At 38.8% G+C, this 19277-nt stretch overlaps 1 protein-coding gene across 1 annotated transcript; it reads left to right on the top strand.

Moving 5' to 3' along the window:
• Positions 1–1783: 1783 nt before the first annotated feature.
• On the top strand, positions 1784–17855 carry RNF32 (ring finger protein 32). Its single transcript, XM_009918146.2, is given in 8 exon segments — positions 1784–2559; positions 3088–3358; positions 8058–8200; positions 9909–9941; positions 10390–10514; positions 10738–10846; positions 16906–17070; positions 17457–17855. Coding segments are annotated over 8 exon segments (1110 nt in total). The 5' UTR covers positions 1784–2535; the 3' UTR covers positions 17697–17855.
• The last annotated feature ends 1422 nt before the right edge of the window (positions 17856–19277 follow it).

Below are 19277 nucleotides of genomic sequence, written 5' to 3'. Positions count from 1 at the left end.
CTTTTTATTCCTGTCTTTAGAAACAATCAGTGATTTAATGTAATTTTAAAGATAGCCACTTCAGTTGCTTTTTACATCTTCCCCTACAGTACACAGAGGTATTCTCATTTGCAGATTTGACTTTAAAGTAATTACTTATAATTACAGAGAAGTGCATCCAGTGGATTAATCATTCCATTTATACGCTGCTCGAAGGATTACTCTCAGGACAGCCTCACTGCTTTTGCTTGGAAAATGTCAGTTCCACAAGAAAACAAATCTCTCAAGTCAGTAGCAGCTGAGAAGGATTCTGACAACTATTTAAACCCAAAAGATTAAAGAAATGGCACACCTGGACTTGAGGCAGCATCTGTAACTGTCCTCCTCTTGGGAAATAAAGGGTCTCCAAGTGAGAATAACCAGTAAAATGGCCAGAGGAAGCCTACACTCCTACTAGGGGCTAGAAGCACCTTTGCACAGTTCTGGATCTGAAAGAAACACATCAGTGCTTATTAAAAACAAGGGCAGTGCTTCTGTCTCAGGAAGCCATGCTCTGAAGCCTGGGAATTCCCTGAAGGAGCTGCTGCTGTACACTAACCCTGGTCTTACAGTCTCCCCAAGCCATCTGCTTTTTGCCATGGACAAAGATGGGACACTAGGTGACAAAGATCTTTGGTTTGATCCATATGGATACCGCTCATCTGTTCTCTTCATATAGAACTATTTTTTTAAATGGTGACTCTACAGAGTTGCCAAAAACACAGGTCACCCAGAATGGCAGTGACGTAGCTTCCCTTAAAATTTAAGGTCACTAGTGTGTAACTTAAAATGGGCCACCCTGACTTTGCTAAATGGAGGGGGAAATGTAAACCCCCCCCCCCCCCAGCCATGCTTAGGAAGAGGTGCAATCACGACTACCAAAATAATCACCTTAAAGGTGTTTTTCACACCAGAGCCACCCATGACTGAACTGATCCCCACTGGATCATAGATCAACAGCCAAGTGGCACTAACGCAGTACATATAGTGACTCAGTGTTCACCACTAACCAGGGAGGCTACTGGAGGAAATGGCCGAAGACTGTGCACCCTTGCCACCATCACTGGTAAGTTTGAGAAGCTGGAGAGCTCTGCTAAAAGGCCAATGCTGAAGGAAGTCCTTCCACATATGATAATCGCAGGGCCTCCCTCTCATCTTACTACCTGCCAGGTTAAAAACAGCCCTGAAGTTAAAAATACAGATTAAAAATTGAAAAATGCAAAGTCAAAAAGAGTCTTCGGCTCAAAACGCACGGGGGGGGAGGGGGGGCCCTTCCCTTAATGCGCACTACCAACCCCCGCGTTACAACACAGACGCAGGAGCTGAAGGGGAAAACACTAACCAGCGAGGACAAGATACAGGAGAACACACAGCTTCGGCGTCGGGGTAAAATCAGCAACGAGCCACTCGCAAGGGGGTCCCTACGAGCGGCCATCGAGGCAGGGCCAGGAGAGGCGACGGCCCCCTGAGGCGAGGAAGAGGAGAGGAGATGGCCGCCTTCCCGCGCGCCCACCGCGCCTGCGCAGCCGCCTCGGCCGCCGTCGCCACGCCGGGGAGCGGCGTTGCCTGGCAACGCGGCCCTGGCCGCGGGAGGCGCGGCGGTGGCGGCGCCCGCTGCCGAGCCGGTGGTCTAGAGGTCTGTGAGGTAAAAAACGTGCGAGAGGTAAAAAAGAGCAACAAGGCCACGGGCAGGGGCCGGAGGAAGGCCAGGAGCAGGGTCGGCGGTGCCGTGAGGTGGCCTGGCCGCGTGGCCTCGCTGGCTGGCTGGGCGCGACGCCCTCATCCCGCCCGGGGACGGCGGTGACTCCGTATGAGGGGCGATGGCGGCGACAGCGGTGCCGCTCCGGGCACCCAGAGGTGGAAGGCAGTCTCCAGGCGTAGGTCGGGGAGCACACGGTTGGCTGCGGTAGCGGGAGGAGCACCCTGAAAGAGAAGGGCATCGTGTTGTGAGCGGTGGCTCCCGTTTGCCACAGCCAGCGTTAAAGGGTGTTCCCTCACCCTCTGCCAGCCGCCTCGCCGCCACACGCCGCAGGTGTTGCTGCTGTAGCGGTGAGGATGTCGAGATGGCAGCGGAGCAGCTTCAGCCCCAGAGGAGCTGCTAACGTCATCCTTGCTCTATGTATCATGGGCTTCTTTGTCGACAATAAACTAATCTGGCAGAACGGTTCAATGGGGTTTATTGCTACGGCTATATTTTTTCCTCGGTTCAGCTTGAAATCTGTGATTACTGCCATTCATTTTGAAGCTATTCTTTGTCCATTATGGGCAGTCCATCGGGCGTGAGATGAGGCTGACAGGAGAGGGGCACAGTTGGTGGTTTATGGATCCAGAGTTAACTTCTGTGCCTGGAATACATGTTAAGCTGTCTCCTGTGGTAGGCCTGGGAGAAAACAAGTGAAAATAGGTTTCTCTTCTGCTATTGATGAGGCTGTTTCTGCTTAGAAATATTATTCAAGTTCTTGTATGTGTCCGTTTGTAGAGCCACGTGACTGTTGTAAAATCAGCTAAAGATTATCAATGGAGCATCATGATTTTCACAAGGTACAATTTCACATCTTTTAAAATAAGGCAGAAGGGTGGGGAGAAATGGAGGAATAGGTAGATAAGCCCATTCCCTGTATAAAAATAATATGTTCTTATTTATATTCAGTGTTCTGGAAGGCAAGGTTAGCCTTTGGGATTGTTTTTAATGATATTGAAGTAAAAATGTGTTTGGGCATGCCAAACTTTTATACTCCATAATGAGTTTATTGCATATAATAATTATGGGCTCAGTAATTAAAACTTTAAAATTACTGCTATTTTATTTAATATAAATGATAAATCAAAGATTTCATTTGACTTTTTATAAGTTAAAACCCGGATGTGTCAGAAACATCAATCTTAAATTTCATATTATGGTAATTGTATGTTAGGTTTCACGTACGGGAGTTGTATGTGTATAAAAGCCTTTGACAAGTCAAAAACATTGGCTAAGAGCAGAATTTCTTTTAATTTAGTATAATATATATATGTTTTTAAATCATTTATAACAGTAATTATTCAAGGGTGGGTTTTTTTTCTTTTTAGGGCCGCTCCTCCAAACGAGAGACCATAGCAGTTTCTGCAGTTGCTTTACAGGATCATATAATACACAGTCATCAGCTCCAGGATCTTTCATTAGCAGATCCTTTTAAGTCAAGGACAAGGAATACCAAGAACATTTACAAACCCGTGAACAAAGAAATGGTCAGAGCAGTAGTAGATACTGGACTAAGAAAAAAGAGCACTCACCACAAAAACAAGGAAGATGCAGAAAAGGAGTATGTTCTTGATCCCAGTCCTCCACAGCTAACGTTAGGTAAACCATTATATTCTGATTTGTGAATTTTTGTTTTTATTTAAAATAAACTGAGGAAGCTAAGCTTCCTGTTGTAAGATAATTTAATGCTAAACAGCATAAAATCTTGTTTTAACAATTGACAGAATTCAGCAGTTTGGGCCATCAGGTAAACAATGGAATTGCCATTAGTGGCTTGAATGTGTCTTTTCATATCTGAAATGTATTAAAAAATACTATTCTTTTGACAATGAAGGTAAAAAATGAAGAAGCTAGTGCATCTTGATGAAGAAGAATTTTTCATTAAGAGGTGGGAAGTCTTTTACACTTTTTTTTTAATATGTTTTGTATATTGACTGTCATCTTTCTTTACCTTATATTCTCAAGCAAACATCAGTGATTTTGATATTGTATTTATTTGGGGAAATGTTTTAGTATTAAGATTATTTTTTTTTAACTCTGTTTGAAATGGTTTGTTTTATTCCTTATTCAGTAAAAAGACATTTACTAGTGCTGCATAAAATGTATTCTTTGATAATATATACCCACGTTTACTCAAAGTTAAAAAGGTTTATTTTTACAATGGTCCTGGGGCTAAACCCGGGAAGAATTAACACCTGTAGTTAAATACCTTTTTCAAATTTAGAAGCAAACATGCAATAAGATAAAAGTCACAGATGTGAGGGCTTGGAATGATGCCTGGTGAGAAAACTCACTTTTAAATAGTATTATAATAATACAGTTGTACAGCAGTGACAGACAATATTGCTTAAAAAAACAAAGCCAGGGAGCATCTTAACAGACCAGGAGTCCAAATGTGCTTCCTACCTATCAGTTTCAGTCTTGTATTTCCCTTTTCTAAAGGTTTCTACAGTATTCTTGCCATGAACATCTTCTCGTCTCCATCCTTTCGGTTGTCTTGATTAGGTATTTCTTAAAGGATCTTCTGGCTCCACAATTTGCAGTTTTAAGCGTAATAAACTTTCATCTTCATTAATAATTGTTTTATTTATTCTTTTTCATAAAAGTGCCCTTAGGCCTCTCTGAAGATCATGTTGCCTTTGCTATAGTAACTGTCACAGTAGTCCCAGCTCTAAAGAGAACCATGTAAATCAATGAGGCTCCGTACAAGCACAGGCATCTGCCTTTTGGAATCAGCTGAAGGTTAAGAGGGTAACTTAAGATAATACACAACAAGTGTGTGTAACAAGTGATAGGACAAAGGTAGTAAGACATGGTGATTATTACTATGTTTACATGGTTATAGTTCTAAAGATGGGAGGGTTTTTTCTTTGGTTCGTTTTGAAGAGGAATTTGAAAGAAGAGAGGATAGTGGGGGGAAGAAACAGCAGAGGGGTACGGGGGTTAACGCAAATATAAATAATGAATGATTATGGAAGCTAAAGGTTGTGGTGAAAAAATGCAGCCCAAGTGTGAGCATGTTCTCTGCAATTATAAGAAAGGCGAAGTATTTTCTCTTTAAATCACAGCATTGACTGAAATGTCCCATATGAATGCATGTGCAAGTGATTTGAAAGAATGTGCTGAAAGATTTTTAAAAATTGCAATTGTTTCTGGGTTTTGCTTATTAGTATTTTCACCTGTAGACTCACATTATTTTAAAATGCTTGTATCAAGCTTTCTCTTCTTAACAAGAATTGTGTGGTTTAAACCTTACAGCTGTGAAACAAGTTTGAAAATGTAATTTAATGCAACTTTTTCTTCTTGAGTTTGTGGGTAATCAAACAAAATCTCACAGGCCTCTGTTATTAAATTTTTCTCAGTAGGGACTTGACTCCTAAAATCAAATAATAATAGTTTAAATGTTAATGTATGTAATCACTTTGCTAATGTGCATTTTAGGATAAATAACTCACTTGGTTGTAAGTGGGTGTGTCACTAAATGGGTTGGGCTTGTAAACTTGATGCATCAGGATGAAAACTCTTGGATGTCTTGAGCTGTGATAAATGTAGGCTTTCATTGCTTGTATTTATTCAAAGTGCTGCTTTGAGAATCTCTTCATAGAGCCTTTTGCTTCAACCACGTATCCCTTCTTGTGTGTCCTGCTGCCAGTTTTCCTTCATCAACTATGTTGTATGAAAGCTTTCCTTCTAAACACCTGTATAACCTGTCCCTCACAAATACCCCATCTGGTTTATATTATTTAGAAGTTAGGTTTTGCCGCCAATCTCTTCCTATTTGGCAGCTTTAATCATCCATTTGTGAAAGTTTTAAATAAGCATTTTTTCTTACCCCGGGGGTATATAAAAGGCTTTCCACAAAGCCATCTCATTGTCTTTCTTAAAACAGTCTCTGACCGCAATGCTTGGAAGAAAATCAAGGGTAGGCATTTTTTATGTTGTGATACTGTCTTTCATGCTGCAACTGGTTTGCTATCTTGTTCACTGCCTGTGTATCCTGATTTTCTCATCATAAAGACCATCACTTGTGTATATTGGAATATCAAAATGGGATCTTGTTTCCTTACTCATTCACTGATACTCTTCCATATTACTGTCAGATGAAACTTTATATATGTTTTTGCTGAAACTTTTATTGTGTATTTTATAATTTGATTCTTCTTTTGTAGCAGAAACACTGATCTGTGCAATATATGCTCTTCAAGAGTTGAATGGTCAAGAGGGAAAGCACTCCTGGTTAGGAAAACCTCCTTGTCACTCAGCTACCAATTTCAGCAAATCATGCATAAGCTTTAAGCAAAATACACGTTCTGAACTAGTTTTTAGACTCTAAAAAGTTTGCAGGATCCTTCATATTTCTCTTAAAGCTCATACTATTTTTCACCATCAGGAGCACCAGATAAAAGCATTTTGCTGCACCAAAATTGATAGACAATGCTATTTTATGTTAATACAGTGTATATTTTACATTCTGAAATTACGATGCTGTAAATACATACGTATGCACTTTGCTGCTTGACACGGAGTGTTTTGAATTCTAGCCCATAGCCTGCAGGCAGAGCTGTGAGCTCCTGCACGCGTGGAGGTGCTGTATTTGTGTCTGGGTATCGAGTTGTCCGGGAACTGAAACAGCGTGCCTCTAAGACAATTCATACATGACCACTGATGTAATCTATGGCATTCATTGATTCAAATTATATTTTGATACTTAGGTTTACGTGCATTGCTTACCTTTGACTTGATACCTTTACTAGGGTAACAAAAGTAACAAGGTGGGGTCTCTGCAAACCAAACCATATGTAGAGAAAGCACTTTCCACGTTGTTCCAAAAGCAAAAACTGACCCAGCTTGAAATCTCAAAGCCATCCAAGATATGGAATCAAACTGATTTATGTTTGAAGGATGTCATGACCTCACAAGGAAGTAGGTTAGGCAGATAGTTCAACTAAAGGGAAGAAAGTATTCCTTATAATTCTTTTAGTACCTCACAAAAGTTCTTTAAAAAGATCAAAGACAGTTTTGTGCAAATTTTAAATGATTAATGATATACATCTGTAGATGGATGAGCTCAGGAGCAGAATTTTTGTCTCAAAAATTAACAAATCCTATCCTAGAATAAGGAGATACTCAAGCAAGTGGATCACCAAAACCCTATTCTTTGGTTTGTTAGGATTCCTTTTCTCTTCCTGACTGATATGATGGTTTGGATACACAAGCTGTCTGATGGGGTTTTGAAAGCTTATACAGAACAAGTAAGGGCTGCTTATTATTGTCTGGTTTATGCAGAGATTTTGGTATGAATGAAAGAGTTGACCTTTTCCTTCCCATTTAGCACTAAAACTATCATCTAGGTGTCATCAGCTTGCATTCTATTGCATGTCCCTCTTCTGTTACTGTTTTAGCAAATACCATTGAGGCCTCATCATGGACTCGTGTTACTGGCTTATTAAACATACCTTGGACATTCCTGCATTGACTTCAGTCAGTCCACACAAGCTGCTTCCTCTGGTCTTCAAAGATGACAAAGATCTATTCTTTGCCATACCTACTAGCATCTTTCTTTACTACTGAGATACTGACACTGGACTTTTATCTGCCATTTGTGGGGGCATAAGTATTTTCACTGATTCCTTGTTTGAGAAGGCAGAGATTTCACATGGACATACCAGCAAGGCACCTCACAGCTATCATTTGAGATCAAGAAGCTCAGGTATCACAGTGACACTATCACTGGTAACTTGTGACCATCTCTTTGTTTCTTTATGCTCTTTATTTCTCTTGCATCTGTCACAGTCTCATTACACATGAGTATTTTGCACTAGCAACAGTTTTTCATTATACGACCTCATTAATTTTTATTTTTATTTTAAGAATACAAAAATGCAATGTTAAAGAAACCTTCACAAATGAATTCTTAACAGAGATTGTCTTTACGCTGATGATTTGAAATGACACTGTTGTGCATTGTTACATTGTCTAGTCAATAATCCCCATGTTACCGGCTGTGAAAAGGTATCAAAATAAATACAAATTACTTGGCAAATAAAAGTTTACATTTAAAAAAATTTCCTGTATAAATCCTGTATGCAAAAGAGGTACTGACAATTACTGAATAACTAACTAATAGTAAGAAGTATGCTGCCTGCCAGTGGTTTGTCTGATGATAGATTTATATGAAGTATCTGTATAAAGAATTTTTAAGTAAGCTTATTATCGATGAATTTCATATGAAGAAAATCCATTGTCTGCATCTGCCAGTGGGTTTTATTCAGTGATTTGTTGTTGTTATTGTCTACAGCTCAGAAATTAGGCCTAGTTGAGCCTCCTTCCTTGCCACTAACTGCTGAAGAATGGGTAAAAATAAGGCAGAGATCCATACAGCATGGAGACTCCGTACAGCCTTGTGCAATATGCAGGGAAGAATTTGCACTTCAACCTCAGGTACATGTGTAACTGTATAATTGTGTGGACTACGCAACTGCATTTAAAAAAATTTTTCCAGAGTTACTGCTAAAAATCATTAGCTGGAGGAAGAAAGGGAAGAAAGATTCTAGTGTAAGACACCATTTAGCATTTAATAGCTGGACCCTGCTGTCAGTGGCCAACTCTGAAAGCATTTTGGATGTGATGTGGTAGAGAAAGGTTTGTAGTGTTTGTTCAGTTCTGAAGTTATGACAGTAGAAGAGAAGGTAATCGGCCTTTGTATCTGTTCCTGCAAAGCAGGTATCGGCTATTTTCTGCTTCATTTAAACTCCTGTTAGATATGATCCTAGACTTTATTCATCAGAATGGTAAATATTCACAAATTATACAATTTAAGATATATTTTGTTTTCTCACAAGTTTTGTTAATTGCAGTTTACTTCAATTGTTATTTCTATTTGGAAAATGGAAGTAGGTGTACTCTTAATACCAGTCAGTCGCTTCCTTAGGTTATCTGAAGAAATGCTTGCATTTTACCATGATGGCTTTATTCAATGCATGTGTGTAGCATAAGCATAAATACATAGATTCTGTCATCTATCATCTTGAAAATATTAAGCAAAAGGGACAAGTGACTGATTGAAGAGGAGTGCTGCTTCAGAGAGGTGATGATGGTAATTGGAAGAATTATTCCAACTATTTGCAAGTTTCTTTCCACAGTGCATTTTAAGATGGTTTTTTTCCTGCTTGTTTTCCCTTTTAATTTTTCTTGAAGACTTTTTACAGCCAAGTCTGTGATGTGAATCAAGGTCTTTTGATAACCTTAGATACAGAACTTTTGCTTCCTTTTACATCAACATTAACTGGAGGTGTACAATTGTCCACAGGCAGGTGGGATGGATCTGGCAAAAGACCATTCTGCCAATTTCTGGCTACTCTGAAAGTCTAAAGCTTGACAAGAGAGAGCAAAAGACAGCACTCATTAAAAAGGTTACTTTAGATTTGGCACAAAAAGGGAAATGCCTCTGGAATTCTTTTTGTCCTCAGTGTTTCGTTAGCTTTCCTCCCTCAAGGGAAAAAAAGCCACTGTATCTGAAAGCTTTCCCTTCAGCTGGCTGCTAGCCATTAATCCTTTTGTGTTTGCCAGCTCAATAGTGCACACTACTTGTTCTGGTTTTCACTCCTTTCCCAGTTTTTCCTTCCCTAAGAGCCAACTGCTTTTTTTGTCCAACTCTGTATCTTTTGTCAGGATGAAGATCACAGCATTTGGTGGGAATTTAGGTCAGATAAAGGTGAAGTTTTCTTGTAGCCTGTGAACATGCTTTCTCTTTTGTTTTTTTTTGTATGTGTGAAATGCTGCATTTGATGTATATCACTTCTTGAAATTTAACGTCTCTGTGGGGAAAAGGGAAAAAAATTAATCAGCTTTCATTTTAAGTACTTGTTTTATAATCTTTTCCTCCAGTCAGTAGCAGTTGGCATTTCTTGCTTTCTGCCACTCCATGTGTTGTTAACAAAGTTCACACATTGGCTTAAGATGTAATATATTAAGTAATTTGTATAGAAGACTAATTTTATTTTCACCGGAAAGACTGCAGTAGTAACAGAAAGAAACTGATGACCTTTCAGGCAGTCAGAATTTTTCTTGTCAACATTTTTTACTTTTCAGCTTTTAGCATGGTTTAAAGTCAGGTTTGGTTGATGGGGTTTTTTCCTTTGAAAAACAGGTGCTGCTTTCATGTTCCCATGTATTCCATAAAGTGAGTACATTTTTATATAACTATTCAGGCACATAATACATGAGTATTTTAATTCAACTACTTAAGTGAATATCTTAATGAATTAAATGTAATCATCTTGAGAAGTAATTTTGATTCCAGATTTTTATGATAAGAAATATAAATAAGACTATTTTATGATGAAGCACTTTATTTCATTTTATTACCTTTTTTAAAACGCTATGGGAAGACATAGTTTGTAACTGAGCTATTCATTTGTATACTAAGCAGGAATAGTTTAATTCATGAAATTTCATGTGAATATATGGAGATCTACAAAATTGTCTTAACATTTTAATTATAAAAATGTGCTTCCTGTAGAGTATTCATGGATTGATGAATAAACTGTTTTTACATTCTGTAATCTATCCTGTTTCATCTGTTCCAATGATATGAAATATATTGTAAGTAGTTGCAATTATTTTTTCAGGCATGCCTGAAAGCCTTTGAAAAATTTACAGGTAAAAAGTCTTGTCCTATGTGTAGAAAAGAGCAGTATCAGACCAGAGTAATACATGATGGGGCACGCTTGTTTAAGATAAAGTGCGCTATTAGGTAAGCCTTACTTCTGCTACAGGTGTTGTCACTGGACAATATTTATCTCTAAATAATGCTCCAAATGTGTTAAAACTTTAATATAAGAAGAAACTAGACAGAACAAGTGAATGCACTACAAAAGTTAAAGTTTTTAAAAAATTCATAAAATGATTGTTTCATGTAAATAGTAAAATTATATAAATTCAAGTTTCCTCTTCTTGAGCAAAATTGTGTCTTACAGAATTCAGGCTTCCTGGAGGGGATATATTGTTAGAAAATGGTATAAAAACTTGAGAAAAACAGTGCCTCCTAAAGATAGCAAATTAAGAAAGCAATTCTTTGAGAAAAAGGTACGTTGCATTTGCTTCTTTGGTCTGATTTCAGCTCCCTTAAATCAAAACTCCTGAATATCAGATCTCTACCTTTTCATTTATTCTTTCTTATTCATATCAAACAGGCAGCACTGGAGGTGCTTGGTTGTTCTGTTAGTCTGTTCATTCCATCCTCTTTACAATGTAGAAGTAAGGAAAATTATTTAAATACTTAATTCTAAGGCCTGCCTTTTGCCTAGGCCAGCAATAGTGGGCTTTTTGTGAGGCTCTGTACTTCACTTCTCTTTTTGATAAATCACAGTAATCTGTTTTCCTGTAGAATTATATGAAGGGGATATAGTAAGGGGAGAAACAAATAAATCCATAAACAATCATAACTTCTTTTCACTTTGTTCTCTCACTGGACACTGAAGTAGGTGGTTCCATTTCATAGCTTTGCCCTTCTCTACCTTCTGCTCAGATGCAAGTCAGACTGTAATAAATTAGGGTCCTGACCCCATACAAATGAGGCCAAATCAGGTGCAAGCATTTTGCAATGACCCTGCTTGCCTTTAAGCACACAGCTGCTGCTGAGGCCCTGTGCAATCCTCAAGTCCTCTTTTGCCAACTTCCAGTCTCCCCCCAGTTTAGTAACAGCCAGCCCAGCTCAGCTTTTCAGGAACAAAAACTGCTCTGGCACATCCTCAGCAATTACCAAACCGTCCCTCAGGGAGTGAGTGAAGCCATCTTCTGCTCCAGGTTACCAAACAGCCTGGTTAATAGAGATTAACAAAGCCACACAAGACAGCCGTTTAAATGTAGCTAGTGTGTGCAGCTAGGAAAATACTCTTACCCAAGTTGCAAGCTAAATCAGTGGCAGGTTTAAACCAATACTTAAATTGGTGGTTTGGGTGGTTTTTTTAAATCACTGCTTTAGTTAAACAGAAGAGTGCTTGCAGAAAAAGGCTTGTTACTGTCACTATTTCTCATGCTTAGTTGGTTGTATCCAGTTCAAGGACAGCTTTGGAGGCAAAGACCCTCCCTTGCTATATTACGCATTTATGTATGATAGTGAGATTGGTACCTTGGAGGTGATCTGGCAGACTGTTGCAACAAAACTGGTACTGCTGTTTTGCTTGTGTGGTAACAGTGGCAGGGGAGAGAGGAAATACTGTTCTCAGCCTTAACACCCAGACAGCTTGCTGGTTGCTATGCTACCTTTGTAATCAATGCAAAGTCCTTCCCTGAAATGGAGAAAATGAATACGGAGATAACTGAAAAAAGCTAATGTTACACTTGAAAGTGCTTAAACACTTAAGTTTGGAAGAAGTGAACCCTTCAGTGGATTGTGACTGTCCTCAAGTAGAACGATGAGAACAGACAACAGAAACAGAGATTTTTCTGCATGGAAGACTGGGGAAACAGTTGTATGCTTCTTTCCCGATAAGGCTGTCAATTTTCTGTGGGCTCAAGACACCAGGGTCTCAGTAAAGGAAAGTTGAAGAAAGCTGCAACTTTCAGCATATTCAGAAGCTGAGTGTCATTTGTTAAAATTTCTCTCACCGAACTTCAGATGGCAGTCTACCAAGCTACCTATAATGGGTTAGCTTTTAGGGCCCCTATCTTAAATACCTGTTTTAGGGAGAAACAGCCTGATAGAGTGCCCATATTTCATCACATGATTATAAGCTATGGGAAGGTCTTCATTTAACATAGTTTCTATATATAGCCCACAGCATTAGGAAATCATTCTCATGTGTAACACTGCAGGATTTTGCAGGGAACAAAATGAGCACTGCTTTTTCACCTTCTATTAAGAATAAATTTCTAAAGTCTTCTCATATGGATTATCCAGGTTTAAATGAATTTGGTACCAACTGTGATTAAAGGATATATACTTATTTTTCTTAGTGGCTTTCAAGTGGGAATTGTAGATGAGTTTTCCTGCTGTTTGTTCTTATACTTTTAAGTGTTGGTTAATGAAAACACTAAAATTTTTCATAAGGAGCTATCCATTTCCAGATGCTAAAAAGCCTTTCTAAAATAAATTTTGCCTCTCAAACTTGTGCTGTGCTTTTAAAATGTCACTCCCTAAACATTAGCATAATCAAGTGGCATCACAACTGGAAAAAAAAAATCTAATTTTTAATAACCCTACCTCCTCTGGAAGGATCACAAAGGTTAAACATCAAGTTTCATACACTTAAATAAATATCACAGAATAAAAACCAAGGTCTGAAATATTAGTACTAGGAAGGACACATATTACTTGTTTCAGGGTGCTACAGTAGCCCTTATTACATCTATTATTAAAATTTTTTATAATCTAGATCAAAGGAGATAAGAAAGGTCACCGAAACCAAAGTAGGCTACTTTTTAGCACTACTATACACAGAAAGCATGGTGTTGCTTCAGCATGTTAGGTAGTGAATTTCTTTGATCCTACCTATAAATGTCACTTCTGTATGTCATTTAATTGTGGTATAGTCTTTTATTGGTGCAATTAAAACTTTTCAAATGCATTACATTATCTCCAGCTTTGCTAAAAATCTTGCCATTGTTTAAGAAGCAAGGTAAGTCATTGTGAAATGATGTAGTTGACTTTAGTTTCTCCCTACCCCTTCCACATGATTTCTCCCAACGATTTTAATTTAAATCTCACCAAACAGTATAATGGTCCTGGAATTTGTTTAGTCGTTTGACTTCCTTTATCACACGGAGATGGTAAACATTCTGTTGCTAACTTGAAGTGGCTCCAAGCAGCAAAACTAGGAGGATATTAAACCAGTAAAAGCTTATCAACTGATTCATTGATATGCTGTAAATTCCAGCCTTTTCATTTTACTTTTGAGGGTTGCCATAAGTCAACACATTAGTAAGCAATTTGCTGACATTGGATCACTTAAAAAGGCTTCCCTGTGGACAAAGTTCACCTCGGTGCTTTGTTTCATCGTTTTATTTTATCATAGTCTTGTGCTGCTGTACAGATGACTGATGTAGTTTTGCATACCGGTAGAGTATTTCAGATATTCAGTTTATGCCATTCTATTCAAGTTTTAAGAAGTCACAGACAAAATATAGAGGTATGGTGTTTTCAGAAATAAATTAATCAGTTTCAGTTGTTCTAGGGAAAAAAGGTTATTCAGTATTATGCACTAAAACACAACAGGATTTAATATTTAAATCCTAGAACACGCTAACACTAACAGATTATACAAAATGCCTCTTTCTGTTCACGTTGATAGTTTGTGCTGATTTGCCAGTGAGCAAAAGTTTTGGGTTAAATTTCAGCTTTTTTTTTTTCTTCCCAACCTTAGACTTTATTTGCTGATTGATGGATATGGGTTGGGTCAGGTCATACTGCAGAAAATACAGGACTAGCTCAAAGCAGATAGTATCTTAGCAGCAGGGGAACTTAATAGATCACTGTCTCAGCCAGGAGAAGAGTTTTCCTCTCTTTATTTTTACAGTTTCTGCTCAAAGAGGCTCATGAGAGGACTTTCAGGATCACTTACTGAAATGGGGAAGAGAAACACAAGTGCAAGCTCAGGGAAGAAATGGAGGGCTTCTTCCTGCGGAGGGAAAAAGGAACAAGCAGCACAGGCACAGACAGAGAGGGGGCACTGCTTGCTTAATGCAGCCCCCACCCCTCTCTGACCGCTCCTTGCAGCTCTCCTCCTTGGTTAGTTTGCCTCAGCAGCCTGTCTAGTCATAGTACGGCTCACAAAGGTGGGCCAAGTCCTGCAACTGACCCCATATTGTCTGTGTTGCTCTCACATTCACAGAAATAGATGCCGGGTAAGGGCAGAGTTAAAACGTCGTTGCTTTTTCTCAAATTTTGGGTCCTGAGAAGCTATTGGAAAGCGTTATCATGGCTGCTCTAGCTGTCTATTACATCCCCCTAGCTTTCTTATGAAAACAGTTCAGGTCTGTTCAAGTTTGATACCAATATAAATGAAGACCAAGCATAAATCAGGACCAAAAGTGTTTTCAGATGGATCAACCTCTACTTGATGTTGAACAGAAGCCATGAATTATATAAGGTTCAGGTGTAATCTTACCCTGTTCATCCTGAAGTCAGATCTTGAAATGAAATTAGTAAAAGCAGTTAAAATTGCAGTGTGGAGTAGATTCAGGTCTAGAACCTAGGTCACAACAGTTCAGATAAAGGTCGCTAGGACTGTTACTGCTTAATTAAATACATAATCACATTAAAATATTAAAGACATCACCTGATTAAAGTGTTATGCATTACTATTTCATGTCTCATTCACAGAGCTCACACTGTCATCGTTTGGGATTGTTTGGAGACCACAAAGTGTAAATATTGAAGGAGGTCTGTGGTGGGATTCTTGGGGTTTTGTTTTTTGTTTTACACATACCACTGAAGGTCAGTGTGCATGTTTGCATGGGATAGAATCAGATTTTTTTCTTTCTTGTCGGTGAACAGTCATGAGGGAAGCACAAGATTACCCATCTGCTCTTTGCTAGACCTAGAATTCTCTCACAGAGTACAGAAGGGGATGCTGATTCTCCTATCACATTGTGATGTAAATACATACACCATACAAGGTGTCTGAGGGGATTATTTTTTCTTCTTTTTTTTTTTAAGTTATGTTGATGCATCAGTACTAACTAACAAGGTAACTAAATCCAATTTGTACTGACAAATGGATACATCCTTTGACTATACTGTTGTGTTAGGGATCATTTGGAAATACACTAAGTAAGTCAGAATAGGTCTCAGTAGTGAATCAGACCATAAAATAAAAAGAATACACAGGATCAAATCTAATGTCAAGAAGCAAACAACTTGCCTTATGTGATGGATTTCACCATTTCCCTTACCTGGATGCTTCTAATATTTGTCTCAAGTCTTTATTGAGAAACATTATGGGTTTTACTGGAGGACACTTTCATACTTGCACATTATATGGACATAATTTTTAAAAAATTAACTGATGAGTTTTTTTCATAGTTTTAGGAGGAAATTTAAGAAATTCAAAGTTTAAGTGAAATCTTAGAATGTTAGGTGAGCTTTTCAGATAGTTTTTCTGGGTTTTTTTGTGGGATTTGGGCTCTTGATTCCTTTGGGTCTACTCAATGTGAACTTTTCTATTTTGATACACGCTATGAAGGGTCAGTTTAGCAGTTGTAAGCGAGTACATGTCCTGGTAGAGAAAAGCTACCAAAAAGTGAAGTGAAACAATAGGAAAGTTTCAGGTACCATCAGACTGTCTGACCTTGACAACAACCCTTCTCCCATTTCCCATCCCATCCTCCCTGAAAAGATGGCTCCCTGTTTTCCTGTCAAGTTTTCACTCACAGGAGATGCATGGAGAGAAAGGCTCACATTGCATGGTCATGGTACAGGTGTTGAAATGTTCCTTAACACTGCTGAAAGCATTTACAAGCAGAGTCACAAAAGACAAATCTAAGACTTGTGTGACTCCCTGCAGAACTTTCAGATATTGTGGTAGCAATGAGAGAAAGTGGCCACAGTGAATTGGGACTGCGCTAAAGGAGATGATGAAGTTTAAGAAAAGCATTCATTGCTTTTCGGTATTTATTTTGCTGAGCGCTGATGGGAGCATCTTCAGATATGATGACGATTGCTTAGGCCTATGTGCAATATGCAGAAACATATTTAAGGCAGTAGGTCATAAAAGTCTATACCAAGAATGCTACCTAAGATGCCTCTTCTCTCGTTGGTTATCATGCCTTTTACTAACCCCACAGCAGATGCGCTAGTTTCCCATCAAATAACCAATGCTCAGCTAAGTTCTATACTTCCTTTCCCTAACACAGCTGTACCCTCTGTGCTGCACCCATATGGGTTAAGAATAGTACATCTATCTTGGGAAGGTTCAGTGATGAAAATCCTGTGTTTTCTCTGAAGGATAATGGTCCATCAGTGGAGTCTGGGGACCTGATGCTTTTAACCACTAAATCAGCACTGGACACCAGCTGCAAACTGGAACAAAATTCCATAGATCATGCAGCTAATCAGGCCCACTTGTCCAATCACTCACAATTCATCCACGTATGAACTACCTATAAGTAACTCCAAATCTAACAGCAGCCCATTTTCTTTTCAGGTTCAACAGATCAGCAATCGACTGTTGAGTTCTTATAACATCAACCTAGATGAATTTTTTTCTGAGATAGATTCTTCTACAGCAGCAAGTCGAGATGTGTTTCAGCAGTTGGAAGCAAAAGAAATATTAATAAGTGAAACTGACTGGGAGAAGATCCAGATGCAGGTTGATTGGTGCTTTTTTTCCTTTTTTTTTTTCCTTTTTTTTTTTGTTTTTAAAGTAGTTTTCCATTTATAAGCTCTTTTATGCTCTTTTGCATGGCAGTCTTTTCAGCACAATTGAGTGTTTTCCGTTTTCTTAAATTTTGGTCCATCTGTTCCAAATCAAAAATATTAAAAAGTTTTTACTGTTAAGACATTTACCTCAGCAGCATCTCTCTTCTCAGTTAAAAAGCCCAAAGAGTCTGTAGACAAAATTGAGAATCAAGATGTTAATAGTTTCTCAAAATACATTACAGTCATAAAATTTGAACATTTGAATTAGCGTATTGCTGATATAGTTACCTTCCATTGTTTCACTACAGGTTTGTTTGTTTGTTTGTTTTTACTCAGGCATTTCAGCAAGAGATATTTGACTGTCCTATCTGTATCATGCCACTCAGTCCTACCGTTCATCCTGCCCGTCCCTTCTCTGATAACAGCAATCCGTTCTCACAACAGACTGTTCTGCTTTCTTGTTCACATGTGTTTCATCATACCCGTCTTAAAGCATTTGAAGAGTTTTCCTTGGGAGAGTGATATATTTGTCCTTTATGTCGCTCATGTTATCAAAAGAAAATCCTCAGATGTTGATACATACAGCTCATAATGAACTACCTCGTAGATCACAGCTGACAACATATGTACTTCTAACTTTGGAGCCTTTTCAGAGCCAGATCTTCCAAGAACAAATGATTTTGTATGGACAATGGTATTTGCCTTTTATTTAGAGAAATAAAAGTTAGAAGGGTACTGTTGCTTCCCTTTTATACTTAGTTTCACCTTTGGTCTTCCAGCATTTTTGTTCTTCCTCCCACCTTCCTCCATTTTCATTTCCCTTCCCCAAAGACAAGCCACAGTTGCTTCAGGAATTTTGTTCATTCAGCAATACCCTGCTATTACCCTCACCTGTTTTGTTTTTTTTTTTTTTAACACCTGATTTGTTGCAGCACAGGTTCCTACTCACATGGACTGCCACTACTGCAACTGGTAGTTGTAGCAAGAAACAGGTTTTTTTCCTTTTCCTTCAGCCACATTTACTAACTAGAACCCTGGCTGCTGTTTCTGCTTGAATGACTGACCAACTCCGAAGGGCTGAAGGCAGATAAAAGTGGCCCTCAAAGATGCAGGATCATTTCAGAACTTCAGAGAGCCTGGAACCACAGTAAGAGAAATAAAAGAGAAATAAAAACATGATTATGACTTTTCAGCTTGTCCTGGTTTCAGCTGGAATAAAGTTAATTTTCTTCTTAGTAGCTGTTATAGTGCTGTGTTTTGGATTTAGGATGAGAAGAATATTGATAACACACTGATGTCATAGTTGGTATAAACACTGTTTAGCAACAAGTAAAGGACTTTCCAGCTTTTCATACTGCCCTGCCAGCAGAGGCTGGGGGTGCACAAGAAACTGGGAGGGGACACAGCCAGGACAGCTGACCGGAACAAGCTAAAGGGGTATTCCATACCATATGGCGTCATGCCCAGTATATAAACTGGGAGGAGTTGGCTGCAGGGCACCGCAGCTCAGGGATTGGCTGGGCATCGGTCAGCAGGTGGTGAGTGATTGTATTCTGCATCACTTGTTTTGTGTATTCTCTCATTATTATTTTCCCTTCATTTTCTGTCCTATTAAACTGTCTTTATCTCAACCTATGAGTTTTACTTTTTTTTTTGCCCCAGATTCTCTTCCCCATCCCGCTGGGGGGGGCAGGGTGGGAGGGAGTGAGCGAGTGGCTGCGTGGTGCTTAATTGACAGCCAGGGTTAAACCACGACACAGCTACGCATTGGTGAAACTAAAGTCAAGTCATCACAGATAATTTATAAGAAGAGTATGAGCACATAAAGACAAAAGTCAGAAGCTAAACCAAAATGAAATAGCAACATATCAAGGTAACAAGAAAATTCATTTTCATAAAAAGGCAATAACTGATCAGCTACAGAAATGATAGACGGCTTCCGGATAAAACTGACAAGATCAAATTGTCATGATCAAATGCATTAAGTGAGGTGGTCACCACCATACCAGGTGTAGGGGTTTACGGTCTGAAGCTGGGAGTGGGGAAAGCTGTATTAGAGCATCATTCGATAACAAGTGTTTTACAGGTTGGTTGCTGATTGACTCTGCTTTTGGGCAGCCAGAAAGCTGTCTACAGGGCTGTCAAAGACCGTTGTCT

This window comes from Haliaeetus albicilla, chromosome 2 (genome assembly GCF_947461875.1).
Source record: "Haliaeetus albicilla chromosome 2, bHalAlb1.1, whole genome shotgun sequence".
Taxonomy (NCBI): domain Eukaryota; kingdom Metazoa; phylum Chordata; class Aves; order Accipitriformes; family Accipitridae; genus Haliaeetus; species Haliaeetus albicilla.
The sequence above is the reverse complement of the archived record's forward strand: the minus strand, read 5'-3'. Positions and strand labels throughout refer to the sequence as shown.